The sequence below is a fragment of the Microtus ochrogaster genome, unplaced genomic scaffold (genome assembly GCF_000317375.1).
Source record: "Microtus ochrogaster isolate Prairie Vole_2 unplaced genomic scaffold, MicOch1.0 UNK1, whole genome shotgun sequence".
Lineage (NCBI taxonomy): Eukaryota > Metazoa > Chordata > Mammalia > Rodentia > Cricetidae > Microtus > Microtus ochrogaster.
Window position 1 is genome coordinate 26539565 of NW_004949099.1, and position 21233 is coordinate 26560797.

The 21233-nt window shown below is 39.1% G+C and overlaps 1 protein-coding gene across 2 annotated transcripts in view; it reads right to left on the minus strand.

Moving 5' to 3' along the window:
* The window catches only part of Rad18 (RAD18, E3 ubiquitin protein ligase), a 91573-nt gene that overhangs the window by 51668 nt on the left and 18672 nt on the right, over positions 1 to 21233 (minus strand). For both annotated transcript variants that reach the window (XM_005364986.3, XM_026788309.1), the window contains exons 5-8: positions 12847 to 13163; positions 11459 to 11558; positions 6884 to 7068; positions 2365 to 2441 (exon numbers count right to left, since the gene is read on the minus strand). In XM_005364986.3, the coding sequence (XP_005365043.1) occupies positions 2365 to 2441; positions 6884 to 7068; positions 11459 to 11558; positions 12847 to 13163 (679 nt within the window). The remainder of the gene's footprint in view (positions 1 to 2364; positions 2442 to 6883; positions 7069 to 11458; positions 11559 to 12846; positions 13164 to 21233) is intronic.

Genomic DNA, 21233 nt, shown 5'->3' on the forward strand with positions numbered 1-21233 from the left:
GACCTGCACAAGTTCAAACCAGACAAAATTCCCAGCACTGAGAAGAGGAAGTGAACACAAAGGCCCACACCTAACCAAGAAGGAAACCTGCTGGCAAAGGGAATATCAGGTTTCTTTAATGGAGTGTCGCTGGGTATATCAACCACATTCCAGGGCAGGTCTCATGCCCAGTAGTTGGCCAACACAAAATGGACTCTATGTTTTTGGGGGGTTTTTTTTGGTGCACTTTATTTTGCGAATTTTTGCTTTATTCTATTTCTTTTAGTTTTTTTTCTGATTTTTGTTGTGCCTCTTGGATTTTTTGTTGTTATTAGAGGAAGGAAAAGAACATGAAGTTGAGTGGGTTAAAAAGTAAGGAGGAGCTGGGGTAAGAAAAAGTATGTGATCAATAATATATTCTATGAGAAAACATTTTTAAAATAAAAACTTTAAAAAAGAGTATTACAAGCCGGGCAATGGTGGCGCATGCCTTTAATCCCAGCACTCGGGAGGCAGAGGCAGGCGGATCTCTAGGAGCTCGAGACCAGCCTGGTCTACAAGAGCTATTAGCCTACCAGGACAGGCTCCAAAGCCACAGAGAAACCCTGTCTCGAAAAAACAAAAAAAAAAAAAAAAAAGAGTATTACATTAGCGAGAGTGCTGTTGCGCATACCTTTGATCCTAGTACTTGGGAATCCGAGGCAGACAGATAGGTCTCTGTGAGTTTGAGGTCAGCCTGTTCTATACAGTGAGTTTCAGGCCAGCTACAAAGTGAGACCTTATCTCAAAATATGTATATATATGAAGTAGAAAGAAGAAAGAAAGAGGAAAAAGAGAAGAAAAAGGAGAAAAATGATTACATTGATGGTGCTGAAGCAATAGCTTAAAAGTCAGAAGCATTTGACACTCTTTTAGAAAACCTGAGCTGCTATGGGACAATGGTCTTTAATCCTGTCACCTGTATTATTTTTAATAAAACGCTGATTGGCCAGTAGCCAGACAAGAAGTATAGGCAGGGTGACCAGGCAGGAAGTAGAGGTAGAGCAACAAGAAAAGGAAAATTCTGGGAAGAGTAAAGACTCAGTCTGCAGTCCTCACCCAGACACAAAAGAAGCCAGACACAGAGTAAGCAAGATGGAAATGCCTCGCCAAAAAAGGTACCAAGCCACATGACTAACATAGACAAGTATTATGGGCTAATATAAGTTATAAGAGTTAATAAGAAGCCTGAGCTACTAGGCCAAACAGTTTATAATTAATATAAACCTCTGTGTATTTATTTGGAACTGAATTATGGTAAGACCAGGTAGGACAGAAACCTCTGTCAACACTAAGCTTAGTTCTCAGCACCCTTAACAATCAACTCACAAGTGCCTCTAACTCCAATTCCTGGAGATCCAACACCCTAGTCTGTCCTCCACAGGAAGACAGGCATACACACACACACACACACACACACACACACACACACACACACACACACACGGCATATATCCACATAAATAAAAATACAATCTTAAAAAAGAATATTATATTAAAATTTCCTAGGTGGTAGGCACTTGTGTTAAAGCAATATAGTTGCCTATTTTCCTTAAATTAGATTATTAAAAATTGGCCCATGACTTATAGAAGCTTGGAAAGGAGAACTATAAAAGATATGTGGCTGCTGAATGTGAATTCTGATCCTATTGTTTCTCCTAAGAGCTACGAAAGTTATCAGAAAAAGCAGAGTAAACCCAGAACTCATTCTTAACAGTTATGAAGAGTATACACAGCTGTTTAGTTTATAAAGATTAAAAACCTTAGAATATTCTCACTTTTCTTTTTGTTTTTTTTTGTTTTGTTTATCAACCAGGTTTCTCTATGTAATAGCTCAGACTGTCCTAGAACTCACATAGATCCACCTGCTTTTGCCTCCTGTGTCCTAGGATTAATGGCGTGTTTCATCACCTACCAGCTTCCTATTTTTCTTTAATTGTTTCTTTTTTCAAATGTGTCCTAGTGACATACTCATTTTCCTAGCTAATACTTCACATGCTGGTTCAGTGTTCAGCCCATGGCTGCTCGAACCCAGGCACCTGGGCAGAACACCACAGTGGCAGGAGTAAGTGGTGGAGGAGCAAGCATCTTTACCTCAAGGCAGACAAAAACTGAGCCATGAGGGCTTTGTCTAGGTGACTCCAGCTGTACTTTATGTTGTAAGTTTGTTAAACACAAATGCTATCTAAAAACATGAGCTGTAAAGAAATCTTAATTCTCTAAATAGCAATGTGTTCCAGTACTTCTACCAAAAAAATTTACAAAGGCTGGCCTTTAATTTTAAAAGTACAATTCAACAATTCCTTCCTGCACAACTACACAGACATTGAAACAGATTCAACATACATTTTCATTGAGTTTACTTGCTTCAAGGCGCATCCTGGTCTTCTCCATGTTTTCAATTTCTTGGACTATTTCAGCAGCTATTAAAATAAGAACAAGAAAAAAATCCACTTACTCTATGTCTATGTGAGGTTTTAACAAAAGAGAAAGACAGGTGTATATAAATGCAAATTCCTATCTTCTTTTTTCAAATTTCCAAAAGTAAGTGTGGCGGTTTGAAGAAGAATGGCCTCCATTGACTCATAAATTTGAATGCTAAGGTCCCCAGTTAGTGGAAATGTTTGGGAAGGATTAGGAGGTGTGGCCTTGTTGGAAGAGGTGTGTCACTGGGGGCTGGGTTTTCACAAAGGCCCAGTTGGGCCCAATCCCACTCTCTCTCTCTCTGCCTGAAACTTGCACATGAGATGTGAGCTCTCAGCTACTACACCAGTGCCACGCCTGCCCGTCTGCCACCCCCCATCCCCACCATAATGGTCATGGTTGCTTTGCTCTCAGTGTTTCATCACAACAATACAACAGTAATTAAAACAGTAAATCTAGTAACATTTCAAAGTAAAACATTTAAAAAAGAATGTGGAGTTTTAATTTCCAACTCTTTTACATATCAAAATAAAACTGTAAGAAATACTATGCTATTTTTGCCTTCTCTCTTGAATATATAAACAGCAATTCCAAAGAAATATGAGAATTAATTTACACTATGAGCTAAACTAAAACTCCAATATAGTAAATGTATTGAAACTTGCCAAGAAGAAAGATCTGCAAATACCAGGGGAAATGTCCTTGCCTCCAAAACAAGTATCCATAGACAGTTTTATTTATTTATTTGTTTTTTTTTTTTTTTTGGAGACAGGGTTTCTCAGTGGATTTGGAGCCTGTCCTGGAACTAGCTCTTGTAGACCAGGCTGGCCTCGAACTCACAGCGATCTGCCTGCCTTTGCCTCCCTAGTGCTGGGATTAAAGGCATGTGCCACCACCATCCGGCTCCTTAAACAGTTTTATATCACCCATAGCAGGAGACCACACATTAAATGGCTCCCTTTAAACATAAACAGTGCAGATTTTGCAAAAGCTGTTTTTCAGTACCAAAAGTCAATCTATTTAAGTGTATGAGGTACATAATAAGAACTGACAATCATTTATATTCATTTATACATAAAAAGATATTAAGTCTGTAATTTACTTCAAAATATTCTATGCAGAGGCTTTAAATGGTAGACAAAAAACTAGGATGGCTTGACAACTGGTTACATTGTAGGGTTGACAGTTGGTTGCATTCCATGGGTGAAATGAGAGTACTTCTTATCAACCGGCTCTTACCCTCCTCATTCAATCTCCCTCTACACCCACCTCAATCTCCCCTTTGTATTAACTTCAAACAATCCTACTAAAGTGTTGAAATAGGAGCAGCGGGGCTGCGTCCCCAGCACCCCGGCTGCCTGGCTAGCTTATGCCCCGAAATAATTACACGGACACTGTATTCTTTTAAACACTGCTTGGCCCATTTCTATCTAGCCTCGTCTAGGCTAATTCTCACATATTAATTTAGCCCATTTCCTTTTTTTTTTTTTTTTTGTTTTTGTTTTTTTCGAGACTAATCATCTGTGTAGCACTGCTAGGTGCGCTTACCGGGAAGATTCTAGCCTACGTCCACCCTGGGTCGGAGCTTCATCGCGGGTGCCTTAGAGAGCGGAGCATGGCATCTCTCTGAGCTCACTTCCTCTTCCAGCATCTGTTCTGTTTACTCCTCCCACCCATGTTTTAACCTATCAGGGCCAAGCAGTTTCTTTATTGCTTAACCAATGAAATCAACAGATTGATATGACACTCCCACATCACTAAAGTTTATTTAAATTCAAAGCAACTGCTTCACTTAAACAAAATAGTTTCTTTTCCAAGCACTGATATGTATCTGCCTCCTTAATTTTGTAGGGCTGGTTGAAACAATATAAACAGTATCATTGTGAACAAGAACTGTTCATCTCCTTGTGAGCTTACTGAATCACAGTATAATAGAAAAGCAAAAGCATTTACATTCTATCCCATGCATTAATACAAGTACCATTCAAGACATCTGGCACACTCTACAATAGTAAGAAAATTATACTACGGTGGGCACAAGTTAAGGGTTTAAGTATTTTCAGAAATATTTCTGATTCTGTTTAGGGTGTAGAGAACTAACAATACTATCACCCTAACTATAATGACAAGGAAACACTACCAAGCTATCCAACTATAATTTTGCTTGAATCCATCAGAGTTAAAGTCAAACAGCAACTACATGTGCTAAAACCCCAAAACAGGTGGCAAGATTAGTAGCGGTCATGACCATCAGGTGACAAAATGAAATGACTGTACATCTGAGTAAGATCATGGCTAAACGTTTTGATAGATTACAAAAGGCCCGGCATGGCTACCAAGAACATAAAAAGGAACAACAACAAAAACACAACTGAGCTCAGACACAGGAACATCAATGGCAGGCTGTTTCTACAGAATGTCAGCACTCCCATGTTTCTGCTACCTAGCACAATGAGATGGTGGAAGTCTCAGCTGCACATTCAGCCTCATAAACACTGCCATGCCTTCCCCTCATGTCAATCAATCAATGAGACAAAATAAATCTTCCCTCTTTAAGTTGTTTCTTCTCAAGTATTTGGTCACACAGTAAAGGAAAGTAACTAATACCAAAAAAATTAGTACAGAACAAGCTGGGCTTGGAGGTGCATGCCTTCAATGCCAGTTCTTGGAAAGAAGAGGCTGGTAGACCTCTGACTCCAAGACCAGCTTGGTTTACAAAGCAAGTTCCAGGATAGCCAAGGCTTCACAGAAAAACTCTATCTTGAAAAACAAAACAAACAAAGAAATCAGCACAGAGGGCCTGGAGAGATGCCTTAGTGGTTATGAGCAATGGTTGCTCTTCCAGAAGACCCAGGCTTGATTCCCAGCACCCACAAGGCACTCATAACCATTTGTAGCTCCAGTTCCAGAAGATTTACCCAATACCCTCCATTGACCTCTATGGACACACATACATAAACACAAATAAGTAAATAAATAAGCAAATATTTAATATCAGAGAGAGAGAGAGAGAGAGAGAAGAAAGAAAGAAGGAAGGAAGGAAGGAAGGAAGGAAGGAAAGAAAGAAAGAAAGAAAGAAAGAAAGAAAGAAAGAAAGAAAGAAAGAAAGAAAACAAGTACAGAAAATGGAGTCACTGTGACAAACGGCCATGTGGCTCACTGGCCTTTGGAAGTAACATGCAGAAGGACTGTGCAAGAGTATGAGGCTGCAGGTTAAAGTGCTAGAATCCTTTAAGTGCAGCTTGATAGGCCATTGGTGGGAAAGAAGAAGACCAGAATGCTGAAATGTAGACAATGAAGACTGTATTCAAGAGGTTTCAGAGGGCAACAAGAGCTCTACTAGAACTAGGACAAGAGTTGAGGCCATTTGTGTAATACTCTAGCAAAGAATCTGACTGCATTCTGCCAGTCTTGACTATGTCAGTAGGGCTGAAGTAAAAAATCATGGATTACTTTGTTTGGTGGAGGAAATCTTACAATAGTACAACATTGGGGCTATGGCATGGCTACTGCTCAATGCAGCTATCCTAATTCTCAGAAAACAGAACAAAAAAATATAAAAAATGTGCAATTTGAAAAGAAAGGAGCTTGAACCTGGGTAAAGCAGTGGACAGAAATGTAGTGGAGCAGAAAAGAGCTCTAATCACAAAGGCACTGGAACAGGGATGAACTTGTGGCTATTACCCAACTCACTCAGCTCAAGGACACAGAGTAAATAGACAGTAGGCAGATGTACGGAGACAACCATACCTGGGAGAAGGGGATTCTAGGATTTTGACCGTAATCTCAGGAGGCATTTTCACTTCAAAAATTTATCATACCATGCACTTTTCTGTTTTTATATCACTCTTCATTTTTTCAATTCTAAATGTTCTTACCTATAAAGAACTCCAAAATGTATGCATGGTCAAGTGAAAACAACATGGAGAATTCTGACATTTTTATGAATCAGTACCAACTAAGGATGTCTGTTTATGTATAATAATCATAATGGAAATATCTAAGGAGTTCTAAGTGCTTGCTGAGGTACTGTACTTGATATCTGAATGCATCCTATCATCTCAAAAACATGCAGCATGTAGGATTATAATCCTCAATTTACAGATGAGAAAATTAAAGTACAGAGATACGACTTATTCACGGTCACTCAGCATAAACTAGGAGGACTGTAGGCCTCCAGATCACTCTTTACCACCATGCTACCTCTGGAGAGATATTCAAAAAACTGGCAATAGTGATTCCTCTGCGAAGGGAACTGGGGTCAGGAGACAGCCTGAGAGGATGATGGCCTTAGCAGTGTTCTCCAGGTAGCTCTCGAAGGGATTCACCTGCATATCTTACCTGCTGCCAAAAAGGTACCTATTAAAATTCTTTCTGTGGTTTATAATCTCTGAGCCACACACTTCTTTATCCAAAGATGAGAACAGATGAATTACTTTACCTGATTTAGGATGCAAAGCATCACATTGGGAATTATACATGTGTACAAATTCTTGGTGCCTTTTAATAAGCTGTTGCTTGTTTCCTTGAATGGATAAGCCATACTGTTTCAACTTTTTCTTTAAATCACGATCAGAGAGCAAATTATACACTGTTTTTGGCAGTGGCTTCCTTTTGTGAGCAGAACTAAAATGAAAAAAAAAAGAGATCTGAGGATTATTTTGAATTATCAAATATTCTCAATAAAATAGTAATTTGCCTTCACAACACCTGACTGACTACAAAAATAGTTGAGCCATTAAGATAAAAAAAGAAGAATATAGGGAGAAAGTTTAATCAATGAAGTGCTTGCCTCACAAGCATGAGTTTGACCTCTGGCATCCATATAAAAAGTTGGGGAGGTAAAAACAGCATCCTTAGAGCTTGCTAGTCAGATAGCCTAACCAACCAGCAAGGCCATGTCCCAGTGAAACTCTGTCTCAAAGAACAAGGTAGAATATACTCCTGAGTATGATACCCAGGGTTGAACTCTATCTTCCACACACATGGTAACATACACACATACAGCCTCTACACATGAACATGCATTACCCACACCCATACTAAAGTAGAAAGATGGGCAAGTGTCAGCATACGCATTCTGAGTAGAGGTTCAGCTCTATGGGCAATTAGGCGTATAATAAACAGTTTGTCAAAGCAGTCTTTACTATTGCAATCATTTCAAAATGACAACAGCAAATTAATAAGATCTTAAGAGTAACAGGGTTTAAAATAAAGGTTTTTTTTTTAAAAAAAAAAAAGCAAAAAATGTTCAAATGCTGATGCTTCCCAAACTTCAAGAACCTCAGAACTGCCAGGAGAGTGTAGTTTAAATGCAACACTTCCTCAGTTACTTTCTCTACAGCACCCATCCACATGATGCAGACCTAAAGTTGAAGCTGAAAATCTTTACTTTCCAGTTTCCTAAGGTAAATCTGATGTGGTGGTCCAAAGGTCATACTGAGAGCGCTATTACAGTCAAGTAGAGATACAACTGTTCTACTCACACAATGACCATTTTCTAGCTAAATTATCTCTTTTATGCTCTGTTAGTAAAGCCTGGAAAGCCAGAAATAACTACTTATTTATAAAAGGACCTGAAAACCTCCACAGAGTATATTTTTCCAAATTGTTCTTATAATGGCATTCAATTAGGCTCTACCAGATTGATGACATTATGGTAAAATAAAATCACAGCAGGTAGGATCAACTGAATTATTCTGCAGTGTTTATAGCAAGCACAAAGGGAGGAGCAATTCAAGTCTCTAACTAAAACATTTATTTGATCAAAGACAGACAATAACAACTATAAAATTCTAATAAAGATGTGAAGTGTCCACTAGCATTCACAATGAAAGCAACATCAGACATCAACCATCTCTGTCAAGAAGTGAAAGTATGGGGGCTGGAGAGATGGCTCAGCGGTTAAGAGCACTGACTGGCTGCTCTTCTGGAGGACCCAGGTTCAATCCCCAGCATCTACATGGCAGCTCACACCTGTCTGTAACTCCAACTCCAAGGCTTTTCTAATACCCTCACACAGACAAACATGCTGGAGAATACCAATTATCATAAAATAAAAATAAAATAAAGAAAATAACTTGAGACTATGAAGTCAGAGAAGCATTACCCCAAGCATGGCATGATACTGATCTTTCCTATGCTGACTCGGTGAAGTGGAATCACACACGTCAGAAGTCTCAGAACTAGACAGCTATAGAAAGAGTTCTGCTCTAAACTATCAGACAGTTCTACATAGGGTGGTAAAAGGGTTACCAGCCACACCCAGAAATTGACCTTTTAGGGTTGTAAAAAGAGACCTTAAGACACAGAGACTTTTACGTGACCAAACTCCAGGCCAGTATAAAACTAAGAAGATTTAGCTTTATGTTTCCCTAAGTGTGCCTGAATAATGTCGTAAAAAATGACTTGTGAGTACAGAAACAAAAAACAAAACCCTTGGAGTAAAGGAAATTTAGGAGTTTGAAATACAAAAAACTCCAGCAGGTACCTTGAGTGAGGACCTTCAGTCTACTAAGAGTGACACAGTTCTAAGTTGCACTGAGGACCAACTGGCAGGACTGTCTGAGCAACCAGATTTGGAACACCACTGGACACAGCTAAAGAATTAGAAGATGCTAACTAACATTTTAAACCAACATTTTATTGGTAACAAATATCTGAGAATAAATATTTCTCAGATACGAGTCTACTAAAACACCCATATTGATTCTATCTCAAGCAATCAACAACACATGCATGTGATTGAACTTCTGTACAAACAATTTCCATTTTAGCAGTCTGAAGACAAAGTTAACCTCTCCATGCAATTGAAGATTACAAGTTATGGCAAAAAAAGGTAAGTCATTCTTGAACTTTGTACAATCTTTGAATAAAAAGTAGCAATTCAATATCATGAACGAATTTTCAAAGAAATATTTGAAACAGGTTGAAGTCAAATGGCATAATTAGAAAAGAATTTTAAATTACTTTATTTTTTCTTTAAACAAATATCCACTGTTAACTCTTAGGTTATCAAGTATTTGGAAAAGCGTCTGGGTTTTTCAGGAAGTAAATTAATATTGATATGTATAATCTCTTGTTACCTACATAGCTTGATTTTTTAACAGTTAATGGAGTTATAAAATAAATAAATAGAAAGTGTTTCATATGTCTAAAAAAAGAATTAGAAGAATACAACAGATACATCTAGAAAGAGAACAATCTAAACAAGATCAGATCATCAGTGCCAATTTCTTACTCTTTAGGAAGAAAATACTCAGCTTTTCTACTCCCAACTCTGGAAAAAACAGAAGGAAAAAAGCAAGTAATAAGATGCTAATGGCTTAGCAGTCATCCTGGAAGCTACCAGTTTATATTATCCCAAATTCCCCATAACTAAGCAACATAAACATCTAAATTCTATTCCCATCAACAAACTTGTAGATACAAGAAGGCAGTCCTTGTGAGCACAGGACTGCCCAGGCTTGGAGTCAAGTACAGCCTGTGCTGTGAGTTAGCAACACATCGCTACCCTTCAACATCAGCCTTTGTAAGATTCAGCAGCAGTCTGTCCCTTGAAACCTGCATTCACTCCAAACTTACACAAGAAAAAAATGAGTGGCATCTTTTTAGTTTTAATAATTAAATCAGTAAGATGGCCCTCTCTTTGGAGAGAATGCTTTTGGGAAAATACTCTTCAAAACAGATGAGACACACACAAGAGCCAACAATTCTCTTCCTCCCGCTTTCCAGGCATCACTAATATCGTCAGCCCCGTTCTCTTTTCCACAGCACTCGATTCCCACCTATTCTCTCCAACTTTCCCCAACTTCATTCCCTGTGCTCACCACTATTCTACTAACTGTCAGACAATAGCAGAAAGACTGAGGCCTGTATGCTACTTTTAAAAATAAAATGTTTCCTTGACCTTGCTGCCCATGCCGCTCCCAACTACATTTCTCTATCATCACCCAGACTCAAACACGACATTTCTTCCTTACTGTTTTTACCAGCCAGATGCCTGAAGCCCTACAATTTAACTTCAATAAAAATATCATTCCTTGAACACACATGTGAACTAGTTTTAGATTTGGAGACTTTGATACACAAAGGATGCAAAGTAGCACAGTAGTCTGGATACAAATACTGACCTCACAACTTATTAGTAATGTCATCTCTTGGTGTTTTGAAGACAAAGTCCTTACATTCCATACACATTCTCTGGCAAGGAAGGAAGAAATAGAAACGTGGGGCTGGAATGTCACTGTAGCCTAGGCTAACCTACTTCTCAGTAGTCTATGCTGCCCTTGATTCTCCTGTCTCAGCCTCCTGAATACTAAGATTGCAGGCATACACCACCATATCCAATTATAAATACTCTTCTGTATCATTTTTACATATGTAAGTAGAACAGACAATTCAAAAACTAATTTTTAAAGATGTTCACTAAGTACTAGGTTTTGAATTCAATTCTGAGCCCTATATAAATACAGACAATCAGACAGACAAAAATACAATAAGTTTGATTTAAATTAATATTTAAGATATTAAATTTCTTATTAATTAAATATCTATTTAAAATACTAAAACATCCTAAGAACTAATGAAAGATTTTACATGTTCTAAATTCAAACTGTCCTTGCTTTCTTTGTGCAAGGCCTTTGTACAATAGTTTGAGAATTCTAAAAACAAAGTGAACTAGTCTCTGTGAGTTTGAGGCCAGCCTGGTCTACAGAATGGCCAAGGCTACACAGAGAAACCCTGTCTCAAAACAACAACAACAACAACAGCAAGAAAGACAAGTGATTCTAAGTCAGTAGTTTCTCTAAGTCATGATGTAGCAGTTAGCAAGCACTGATCCGCTACTGACATAAGGCAGAGTGTGAGCTGAAGGAGGAACAAGAGTGAGGGATGGAAAGGTAAGCAGGAAGCACTAGTGACCAGGACAAAAGGTTAGTCCCGGTTTTGATTCACGTCTATAACGCACAGAAGCACCCAGCCAAAGCAGGTCAGCAGCTAAGCTCAGCTTTCTTACCTTCGAAGACTCTCTTTCTTCTCTCCACGTGACAAGCAACTGTCTAAATGCTTATTGATGTGATTTTCTGAAATGCTGACCTCACAAACAGGACAAGACACTGCATTTTAAAAAGAGAGAAAGAAAGGGGAAAAATAAACAAGTTGGCACAGACAGAATCCTAGGTAATCTGCTCTTAGAAAAACCCACAAGGCACGGAAAGCAGGTAAAACTGGTTACTAGTAACTAGTTACTTTGTGGGGTGTCACACAATCAGAATCCTAGGCCTAGAGACTGAAGTAAGTTTGGAAGTTAGCTAATTAGAAAATGCTTTAGCTACAATTTTGCTACCAAGGTACCAGCAGACCATAATGCTGAGCCTTTCCCAGGCCCTAGGACTATCTTACCCTAGAAGCAATGTCAACAACACTGTAATGAGGTTACAACTATGAGTAAAACAAAGGCTCCCTACTCTGATTTTTAATAGAACACAAAGAATTTATCTATTTTATATGCTATGGTTTATTCTAAGATTTCATTTGGAGAGAAAAAAAGTTCTACAAGAGTTGAAAACATGTCCCAATGAAATTAAAAACACAACAGCAAAAACCACAGAAAGTGGTCCAGATTGAGATGTGGTATGAGATACATGTAATCAAAAAAACCCCAAACACTACTATTGGCCTTCGTCTGTGGGCTGCAAGGGTTTGCTAAAGGCACATGTTCCTAGTAAAAGATGAGGCCATAGAGATCAGTCAGGGGCTTTCCAGATGAGTCTTCCCACCAGAATCCTGACTCTGTCATCATGAGGCCACTCTGCACCACTGCAGCATGGAAACCTCAGCGATGATATGTAAACACAGAAGGAGTGCATGCTCCAGCAAACCTGTCTTTACCATACAGGCGGCACACCAGCTCTGGTTTTCAGTTACTCTGTCAGCCTATGGGTGCACTGTACAAAGAGAGAGACAACAACTTGGCTTCAGAGACATTTGGGAGGGAGAGCTAAGAGATAAGGAAGGTTACCAAAGTACATGTCATATGCCAAAGGACATTAAACTACAGGCAGAACATCAAGGAAGTAGTCAACCTGTGGCATAAAATGGAGGCTTAAGAGTTAACTGGAACTGGATGGGGTGAGAGGGCTCCAATCTAAAAACAGAAAGCTACCACGAGAAGCATTAACTACTAAACCATTTCACTTCTGCATGAATCATCCTGACTCTATTCTATGAAAAAGACAAAAACTCTACCTCTAAGCACTGACTGCATCATGTCTGAGACACAGTAAAGTAGAATCTGGTCTACGCCTTCTTACTCCCCCCTCAAACACGCTGCCTGTTAAGCTTACACCACAAGAATGAGACTTCCTTAAGTATGAAAAGGCATATACAAAAATGACTTCTTACCTTTATTTTCCAGTTTCATGGTGGATGTAGAGGGTGTCACAGGTCCATTAGCATCCGAGGGACCAAGTACTGTCTTTCCCTCAAGACTTGTCTCTTTAGCCTCAGTAGAGGCGCTTATCTCCTTTTGAGGGCTATACTTCCTGTCATTTTCTTTTCCCCCTGTCTCTCTTATCAGGAACTTGTCCATCAGCCTGCTCCCCTGTTTGACAGGGTGTTTGGTGGCTTCAGCATTATGCACTTTAGCAACAACTTTCTTTGAGGTGGAAGACACAGGAGATATGGGTGGTGACTCTAAAGCAAACTGCAACAGGCGAGTCCTTGAATCACACAAAAAAGGGGGGAAAAGATTGGAAACTATGATGTCAAATTAGACATAATAAACTGGGATCTTCCCAATTAACACTTGTTTCTCCAAAACACAAAATTCATGCTGCAATCACAACCAAACTAAAGAGTTTCTTTTAAAACAACAAACAGAGAAATAAATAAGAATTAAAAGGTATTTACTAGGACTTCAAGTATATTGGGTTCTAGTTGCTGCTATGAGTCTTCCTCTACAATGGCTAAATAAAATCTGAAGAAATACATGAAGCAACAGCATCACTACAGCACAATCAGCACAGAAGTCTGGTCCTTACTAGAAGAGACACATAAGTAACACTGCCCCAAGATCTTCCTTCACTTGGAAGCATTTTCATGGATTTGCATATTGAGCTGACATCTAAGCAGGAAAAGTGATCTCAATTCTGGGTAGAGGTGATGAGCACTGGGGACACAGGATGCTTGGCATGTGGGAGTCACGAGAAAAAAATCCTCTCAACCATCTACAATCAGCTCTGGAGTACACAAAGACAAAACCCCCACAGGGGTCTGGTAGGAAAAAGACATTGGGAAACAGATGGCAGAGGTCAGTGCTGGAAAGGTGTTTAGCTTAGCCTAGCCAAAGTACAAAGCAAATACCCTCATGAAGACATGGGGATTGAAGTGAGACGTCACAGAGGCTATACCTTAGGGAAAGGAACACTGTGCATTGTGTTTTCACGCAAATGTGCATTCACGCATATGTGTGTCTACTTCTGTATGTGTAAATCTCATGTGTATGCATGTATATATGTGTGTAAAACTAAAATAGAATATAATAATACATCGTTCCACCCTTAATGGAACAAAAGCAAGAAGCTGGTAATTTAGTTCCTTGTCAGAACAAAATACACTATCTTTCAAAGAAAGATTTTACAGATTCTACAACATTTGGTCCATAATGTTCACACAAAAAAAAGAAAATAGCTACTAATCAAGCCATAAAATATTCAAAAGAAACATACGAGAGGTTTATCTTTATTATGAAGTACTATTGAATTGTATCAGATGCATTTACGCATTCACTATGATTATATACATTTTTCTACTTTATTTTGCTAATATAGTTACATCAGTTTGATGAGGAACCTCCTTCGGCCAATGGCCTTCGAGAGGCTGGACCACGTTGGACATAACCTTGGGTACCAAAAAGCATGCGGGTCCAGCTACACTCTCATTCTCTCCCTGCTTGCCACACCTGAATGTTGGATTCTGTCCCTGTTCCCCATTGTGATCTGTGAGTTCCCCTTTAATAAAGAACCCCATATTATACCATATCCAGAGCTAGTCTGGGATTATTTTAGTCACATTTCCCCCAGTCTGGCTCATTCCCCTTTATATGCTGCCCAACGTGGGAACGAGTCCATGCTTACCAGAAACCCACCACCACACCCCACGTTAACCAGCTAGATCATGTTTCTCATCCACAGCCCACCTACACTGCCTAGGATCCCAACTTTCCCCACAGCAGCCCACCGTTCTTTTGATCACATTGCGATCCACGCGGCATTACATCTGCCAACTGTGTGGCTCGCAACTGACAGAAAGCCACCAAAACTCTCTCCATGTACAGAATTGCATTAATTGTCCTTAATTGCTCTTAATTTGTTAAGCAAAGCATATTTGTCAGTATCTAAGTAGGCAACAAGCGCAAAACCAAAGTGAGATTGTTCACGGCTCCTCATGTCTCTCCTCCACTTTGTTTCGCCACATGGCTGCAACCACAACACCTGCTGGCCAATAAAGATTACACCTATTCACTGAAATTTCCTAAAGGATAATAGAGTGAATACTTGTGAGCTATTATTTATAGACAATTTACACTGGTATAGATTCTTGTATATTAATACAAATTCAAACTGTATTTGTTATATTGAATATGTTCCTATTTCTGTTTACAATATTTGCACACCCATGCAAAGTTATTTTATCATATTGTATGCATGCATGTTTCTACCTCTGTTTAAGACACTGTATATTGATACAATTTTAGAATATATTTATCATGTGGTATTCATTATACATTTCTACCTCTGATCAAGAGTTATACACTGTTTACATTTTGAGGTCATTATCCTCATTTGCTGCCCAGTTTTTTAAAGATGCTTAATATAAAGACTTAATATGAAGTCTTTAAGCTACATAGGTATTAAATATTATAGATCAATAGTCATCCATGTTTGTAATACTTATAGTTAGACTAATCAGATTCTTTAGATACATAGACTGTATTCTGCATAGATAGGTAATCTTCAACCACTTCAAAGAACTGTAGAATATGACATTTAAATAACCTAGGGATCTATTGACGTGAGATACAATTGCTCCTGGCAGCACTGATCTATTCCCAAGAGAATGTTGAGCACCGAAGACACTCCACTTGGAGCTTGTTTTCTTGGCAAAACTGACCTTTGGGCAAGGAACTGCCCATGCCTCAACCACTGACAAAATGTATGGTGTCTGGACAGGACAAGCAGGATATGAGGAAAAAAAAAAAAGACTGCAATACCTTTCCAAGACAGGGTAAGATGGTTTTAAAAATATTCCTGCCTCTGAAATGGTTTGTCAGTTACTCTAGGCCTTAGACAAAGTTGGTTCCTCCAATGCTGCAAATGAAATTTTTGCTACCTGGTGATTGCCCAGGTAGCCATTTGTCTCTGTCATCTACTGTACATTTTGGAAGGTGCTTGATTGCACTTCCTGCCTACTCAAGTAATATTAGCTCTCTTCTCAGGTCTTTGATGGGGTTGAAGACTAGAGATAGGTACAGTTACTTTCCTCTTATGGCTTAGCCAAGCCATTTCTAATACAAGACTTAGACTCCTTAAGATAAAATAATTATTGAAACATTTAGCATATGTTTCATGCTTAATATTGTTTATGCTGGTTAATTCTAATTTTTATACTTGATATGTTCTTATTGTATATAGTTTTGTATTAGGTTTAAAATTCTCTCATTTAGATAAAAGGGGGAGATGGTGGGGAACTTCCTTCAGCCAATAGTCTTTGAGAGGCTTGACCAGGTTGGGTGTGGCACTGGGTACCAAAAAGCACATGGGTCCAGACACACACACACATACACTCTGTCTCTCCTGCTTGCCCTGTTCCCCTGGGTGATCTGTGAGTTTCCCTTTAATAAAGAACCCCTTATTGTACCATATTTGGAGCTATCTTGGGATTATTTTACTTGCATTCCCCCCATCTGGCACGTCCCTCTTCATTAGTTGATTTTTCAATGTATCTTAAATTTTTATGCCTAGGTTTTACTGTTTTGCCAATGATTTTGAGATTGCTTATGAAAGACTACTGAAGTATAGGTTTCCTTCTTCTTCTTTTTTTTTTTTTTTTTTTCAAAACTGGTTTCCCTGTGTAGCCCTGGCTGTCCTGGAACTCACTCTATAGACCAGGGTGATCTCAAACTCACAGAGATCCACCTGCTTCTGCCTCCTGAGAGCTAAGATTCTAGAATTAAAAGCAAGTGCCACTACCACCCAGATGGAGTATAGTTGTTTTCCTTTCCTGCCTGTCTGGGTGTATCAAGATTCTGCTTCTTTCTTTACCTCCCTCCTTCCTTTCTTTTCTCTTCCTTCTATACAGGGTCTCACTATGCAGTCCTGGCAGGCCTAGAACTCGCCAATCTGATAAAATGCTATTTGAAAGGAAGAAAGAGAGAGAGAGAGAGAGAGAAAGAGAGAGAGAGAGACAGACTCACAACCAGTCCCAATCATGAGTGATGACAAATGAGACATCTCCCCCAAGACTGACTAAGACACAGATGTCTACCACCAACAACTCTCTTAAAACTGCAGAAAATGGGGCTGGAGAGATGGCTCAGCAGTTAAGAGCATTGTATGCTCTTCCAAAGGACCTGAGTTCGATTCCCAGCAACCACATGGTGGCTCACAACCATCTGTAATGAGGTCTGGTGTCCTCTTCTAGCAGGCATATATGCAAACAGAATATTGTATCCATAATAAATAAATAAATATTTTAAAAAAAACTGCAGAAAATGTCCTGAGCCAAAGACAAGAATAAAAACAGGAGCCAGGGATAAAGAGTATAAAAATTACAAAAGGAGAAAGAAAAATATTCATTTCCACAGGAAAAATTAGGTGCAAAGTAGGAAGGGAGGGCAGTCATTATACTATCTTGCCAACTTTCATACAAATTTAAAAATCTCCCACAGTTTAAAAAAGATTAAAAATATAGAAAAGCTAAGCCAAGGGTGATAGAACATGGCTATAATCTCAGCATTCAGGAGACTGAAGCAGAAGATTCTAACTCAAGCCCAATTTCTGATACATAGTGATGCTGTGTCTAAGAAAAGTCAAGAAAAGGAGGGAGGGAGATTAGGTAGAAGGAGGGAAATTGGGGGAAAGAAGAAGGGAAGAAGAGGGAGGAGAAAGTCGGAAGGAAAAGCAGGAAGATTAAAGAAACATCTAAGGACCTTCATCTTAGGGAGGAAATAGAAATTAAAAAAAAAAAAAAAAAACCCAGAACCATCATCTCTCTTTCCTTCAAGTCTCTGGAAGGTTCTGAGAAAGCTCTCCTCTCATAATGACAAGGGCAGGAGTCAGTATTCAACCACAGATGAGACACCACTGATCTTTTCAGCATACTAGAGATAAGTTTTTGCCTTTAATCCACAATTCAGATGAATTTAATTATAATTGGCTCTGTTATTTCAAGGAACGCCAACAAAAACTACGGCTGACAGTAGCAACAAGGTCACAATAAACTATTCTTGAAGCTAAAATTAAAGCCTATTAACTTATTCCAGTACCACCTACTCTTGCCCGAGAAGCAGAATAGAAAACAAATCCTATACTCCATGAAAGTTACAAAGTAAGTGGAAAAGCACAGGCTTATACAAAATATGTGAAAAGTGATAATACAATGAAACCAAAAGGCTAAGAAAACAGTTTTTGGTAGAGAGATGCCCTAGCATGTGGAAGGCTCACAGTGCCAGTCCACACAAGAAAAACTAAACTAAAACAAAATAAAATAAGATGCGGCCAAGCATAAGAAGATGAAATAAGTATTCTTTATAGCTGGTCAGAAAGCCTCATTAAGAAGGTAACTTATGAGAACAGAGTTCAGAGAAAGTGGGTCTTAGCCAGGCACCACCTGGGCAGACAGTGGTTCACCTACAAAGAACAGCAAGCACAAAGTCTAAGGTAGATGCAATTAACATAGAGGAGAAACAAGAAGGCCTGCAACTGAATAAAAGGCAAACATGAAGTCTGAGAAGGAACAAGACGGCAAGGCAAGAGGACTAACTCAGAAAGGACTTGGGCTCCTGCTCCAGTGAGATGGAGAACTCAATCATTTGGATGTTAAATGCCTGAGTGTTAAATGGCATTAGTTTGGGAGTTGCTGTGGATCTTGGATCTAATTTAAAAGGTGGGTCACAATGGGATGCCCTTAGGCCACTGGAGCATGTCCCAACACAGGACTCTGGGCACACTCCTTGTCCTCTGTCCCTTACTTGGAATGCAAGCACTTGTTCCAAAACATCCTCACCAAAGTCATGTAAGCCCATGCCTCCCAATCTTGGAATGAAAGCTCCAGAAGGACCAAAGTCCTTATAAGGTACACAGTTTGGGCACTTTATTAAGATAACACCATAAAACTGCCTAACACAAGGAACTGCCACTAAATGGCTTTACGCATGACCCAAATGTTTGCTTTAAAGGAATCACTTTAGTTACTACCACCAGGAAGGATTTTAGGAGAGCCAAAGTAAAAAATATACAATTAGAAAATGATCACATTCCATTAGGATGCGCTGACTTGGACCAGATTCTAGACAGTATGGAGACGACAGACTAAGCCTTGGAAAGTAAAGAAGATAGAGCCAGGGAGACTTATTAATGGATCAAAAAATTAAGTAGTAATAAAAGAGAGTTCAGGAAGATACAAAAGTCTTTAGCTAGAGTAGTTAAAAGAGTATTTTCAGTGCAGGGCCAAGGAGACAGTAGGTAAAAGTGCTTGCCGTATAAGCTCCACAACTTTAATTTTGGTGCCCAGAAGTCATGTACAAGCCAGATGTAACAGCACAAGCATCTGAAATCCCATGGTGCCCCTGTGGAGAGATGGGAGGCAGAAACAACACAAATCCCAGACACTCAGGAGCCAGCTAGGCTGCTTATGCAGTGGCAAAGAGATCCCACCTCAAACGAAGTAGAAAAGCAAAGAATGATACTTGATGGCTGTCCTTTGACCTCCATGTTGTTGGTTTGGTTTTTGTTTGTTTATCTGTTTGTCCGTTTTACTCTTTGGGGTACCTGCTGCCCAGCTCCCAAATAATCACAAAGAGACTTATTACTTCTTATGGATGCCCAGCCTTAGCGTGGGTTAGTTTTAGCCATCTTTTCTTAAATTATCCCATTTACCTTTTGCCTCTAGGCTTTTACCTTTCTCTATTTCTGTACATCTTTTCTTTCCTTCTTATTCCATGTCCGGTTATGTAACTGGCCCCTGATATCCTCCTCTCCTAATTTTCTTGCTCCTCTCTTTTCTTTCTCTCCTTCTATTTATTCTCTCTGCCTATCAGCCCCACCTATTTCTCTCTCCTGCCTAGCTATTGGTCATTCAGCTCTTTATTAGACCAATCAGGTGTTTTAGGCAGGCAAAGTTAACACAGTTTCACAGAGTTAAACAAATGCAACATAATAGAATGCAGCACATCTTTGCATCATTAAACAAATGCTCCACAGCACAAACAAATGTAACACATCTTCACCTAATATTCCATAACACCTCCATACACATACATGGCACACACATGTTCAACACACACACCCCAATGCTGCTATTCAGAGTCACAGCACACGTCAGAGCAGGTATGGAACAGAGAAGAGTAGAGTATCAGCAGTCCCCTTTGCACATGTGAAGCATTACTTGCTCTTAGGACACTTAAGGATAAATATGAAATAAACTGTTGACAAGAGTCTGAGGTTTGAAGACTTGAAAAACATGAAAACAGAGGACATCTAAAACCAAAACATTGTATGATTCATATACCCTAAAATAAGTTGAATGAAAATGTTAATTTCTAAATTGATATTTACATTTAAACAGAATTGGTTACTTTCCATCACTCATATGAGTTCTTATCAAAGTGATATGGCCCTGCAGAACCTAACAGCATTCATCACAGGCACTCAGATATCTCATGGACAGATTATGGACTTTTAGAGCTAGAAAGATTATCAGAGAGGAATCAGCATTTCATTGTACATATGGGTAAATAAGGTCCCAGGTCTAAGGCATTTAGTTGGAAAGCATATAAATTAGATCTCAGATAGCTGACAGAGCCCAAAAACTAGCCATCACAGGGCATCTTGCTCTGAATACTGTTACTCAAAAAGCATAGAAGCTTGCCAACCTAACTACACAAGTAACCTCACCTCTTTAGAATGTGGTCAAGAATAAAAACTCACAATATATCTCAGGTGCATAAGTCATTAAGGCCATATAATGAATCTAGCTACTCCACTAGAGTACCTACAAATGTTTGCTCTGATGTGAAACATACAGACAGCAGTTTAGAACCATTAACGAAGAAGACAGTGGTCACTAAAGCACATTCTCTTTTTCTTTTCTTTTTATATTACATGCATGAGTTTTTACCTACATATATCTGTGTACCACATGTATGCAATACACTAGAGGCTAGAAGACATTGAGTCTCCTGGGACTGGAGTTAGAGACCTTTTATGAGCTGCCATGTGGGTGCTAAGAATCAAATCCCCGAGCTCTGGAGAGCAGCAAGAGCTCTTTCTCCAGCCCCTAGAATGCATTCTTAATAGCACTTTAGAGCATTAATGTGTGAGATGGAAATGCACAGTGGTAAAAGGAAGCTGGTTTTGGATTCCTCTGTACCAAGTATGATCACAAAGACCTGTCTATAACTCTCATCTGTAATCCCATCAACAGCGCCATTTATCTTTTCAGATGAAGACACAGGGGTCAAAAGGGGAAATCTCCTGATTGTAATCATAACTAGAGAAATAGAACTGGAG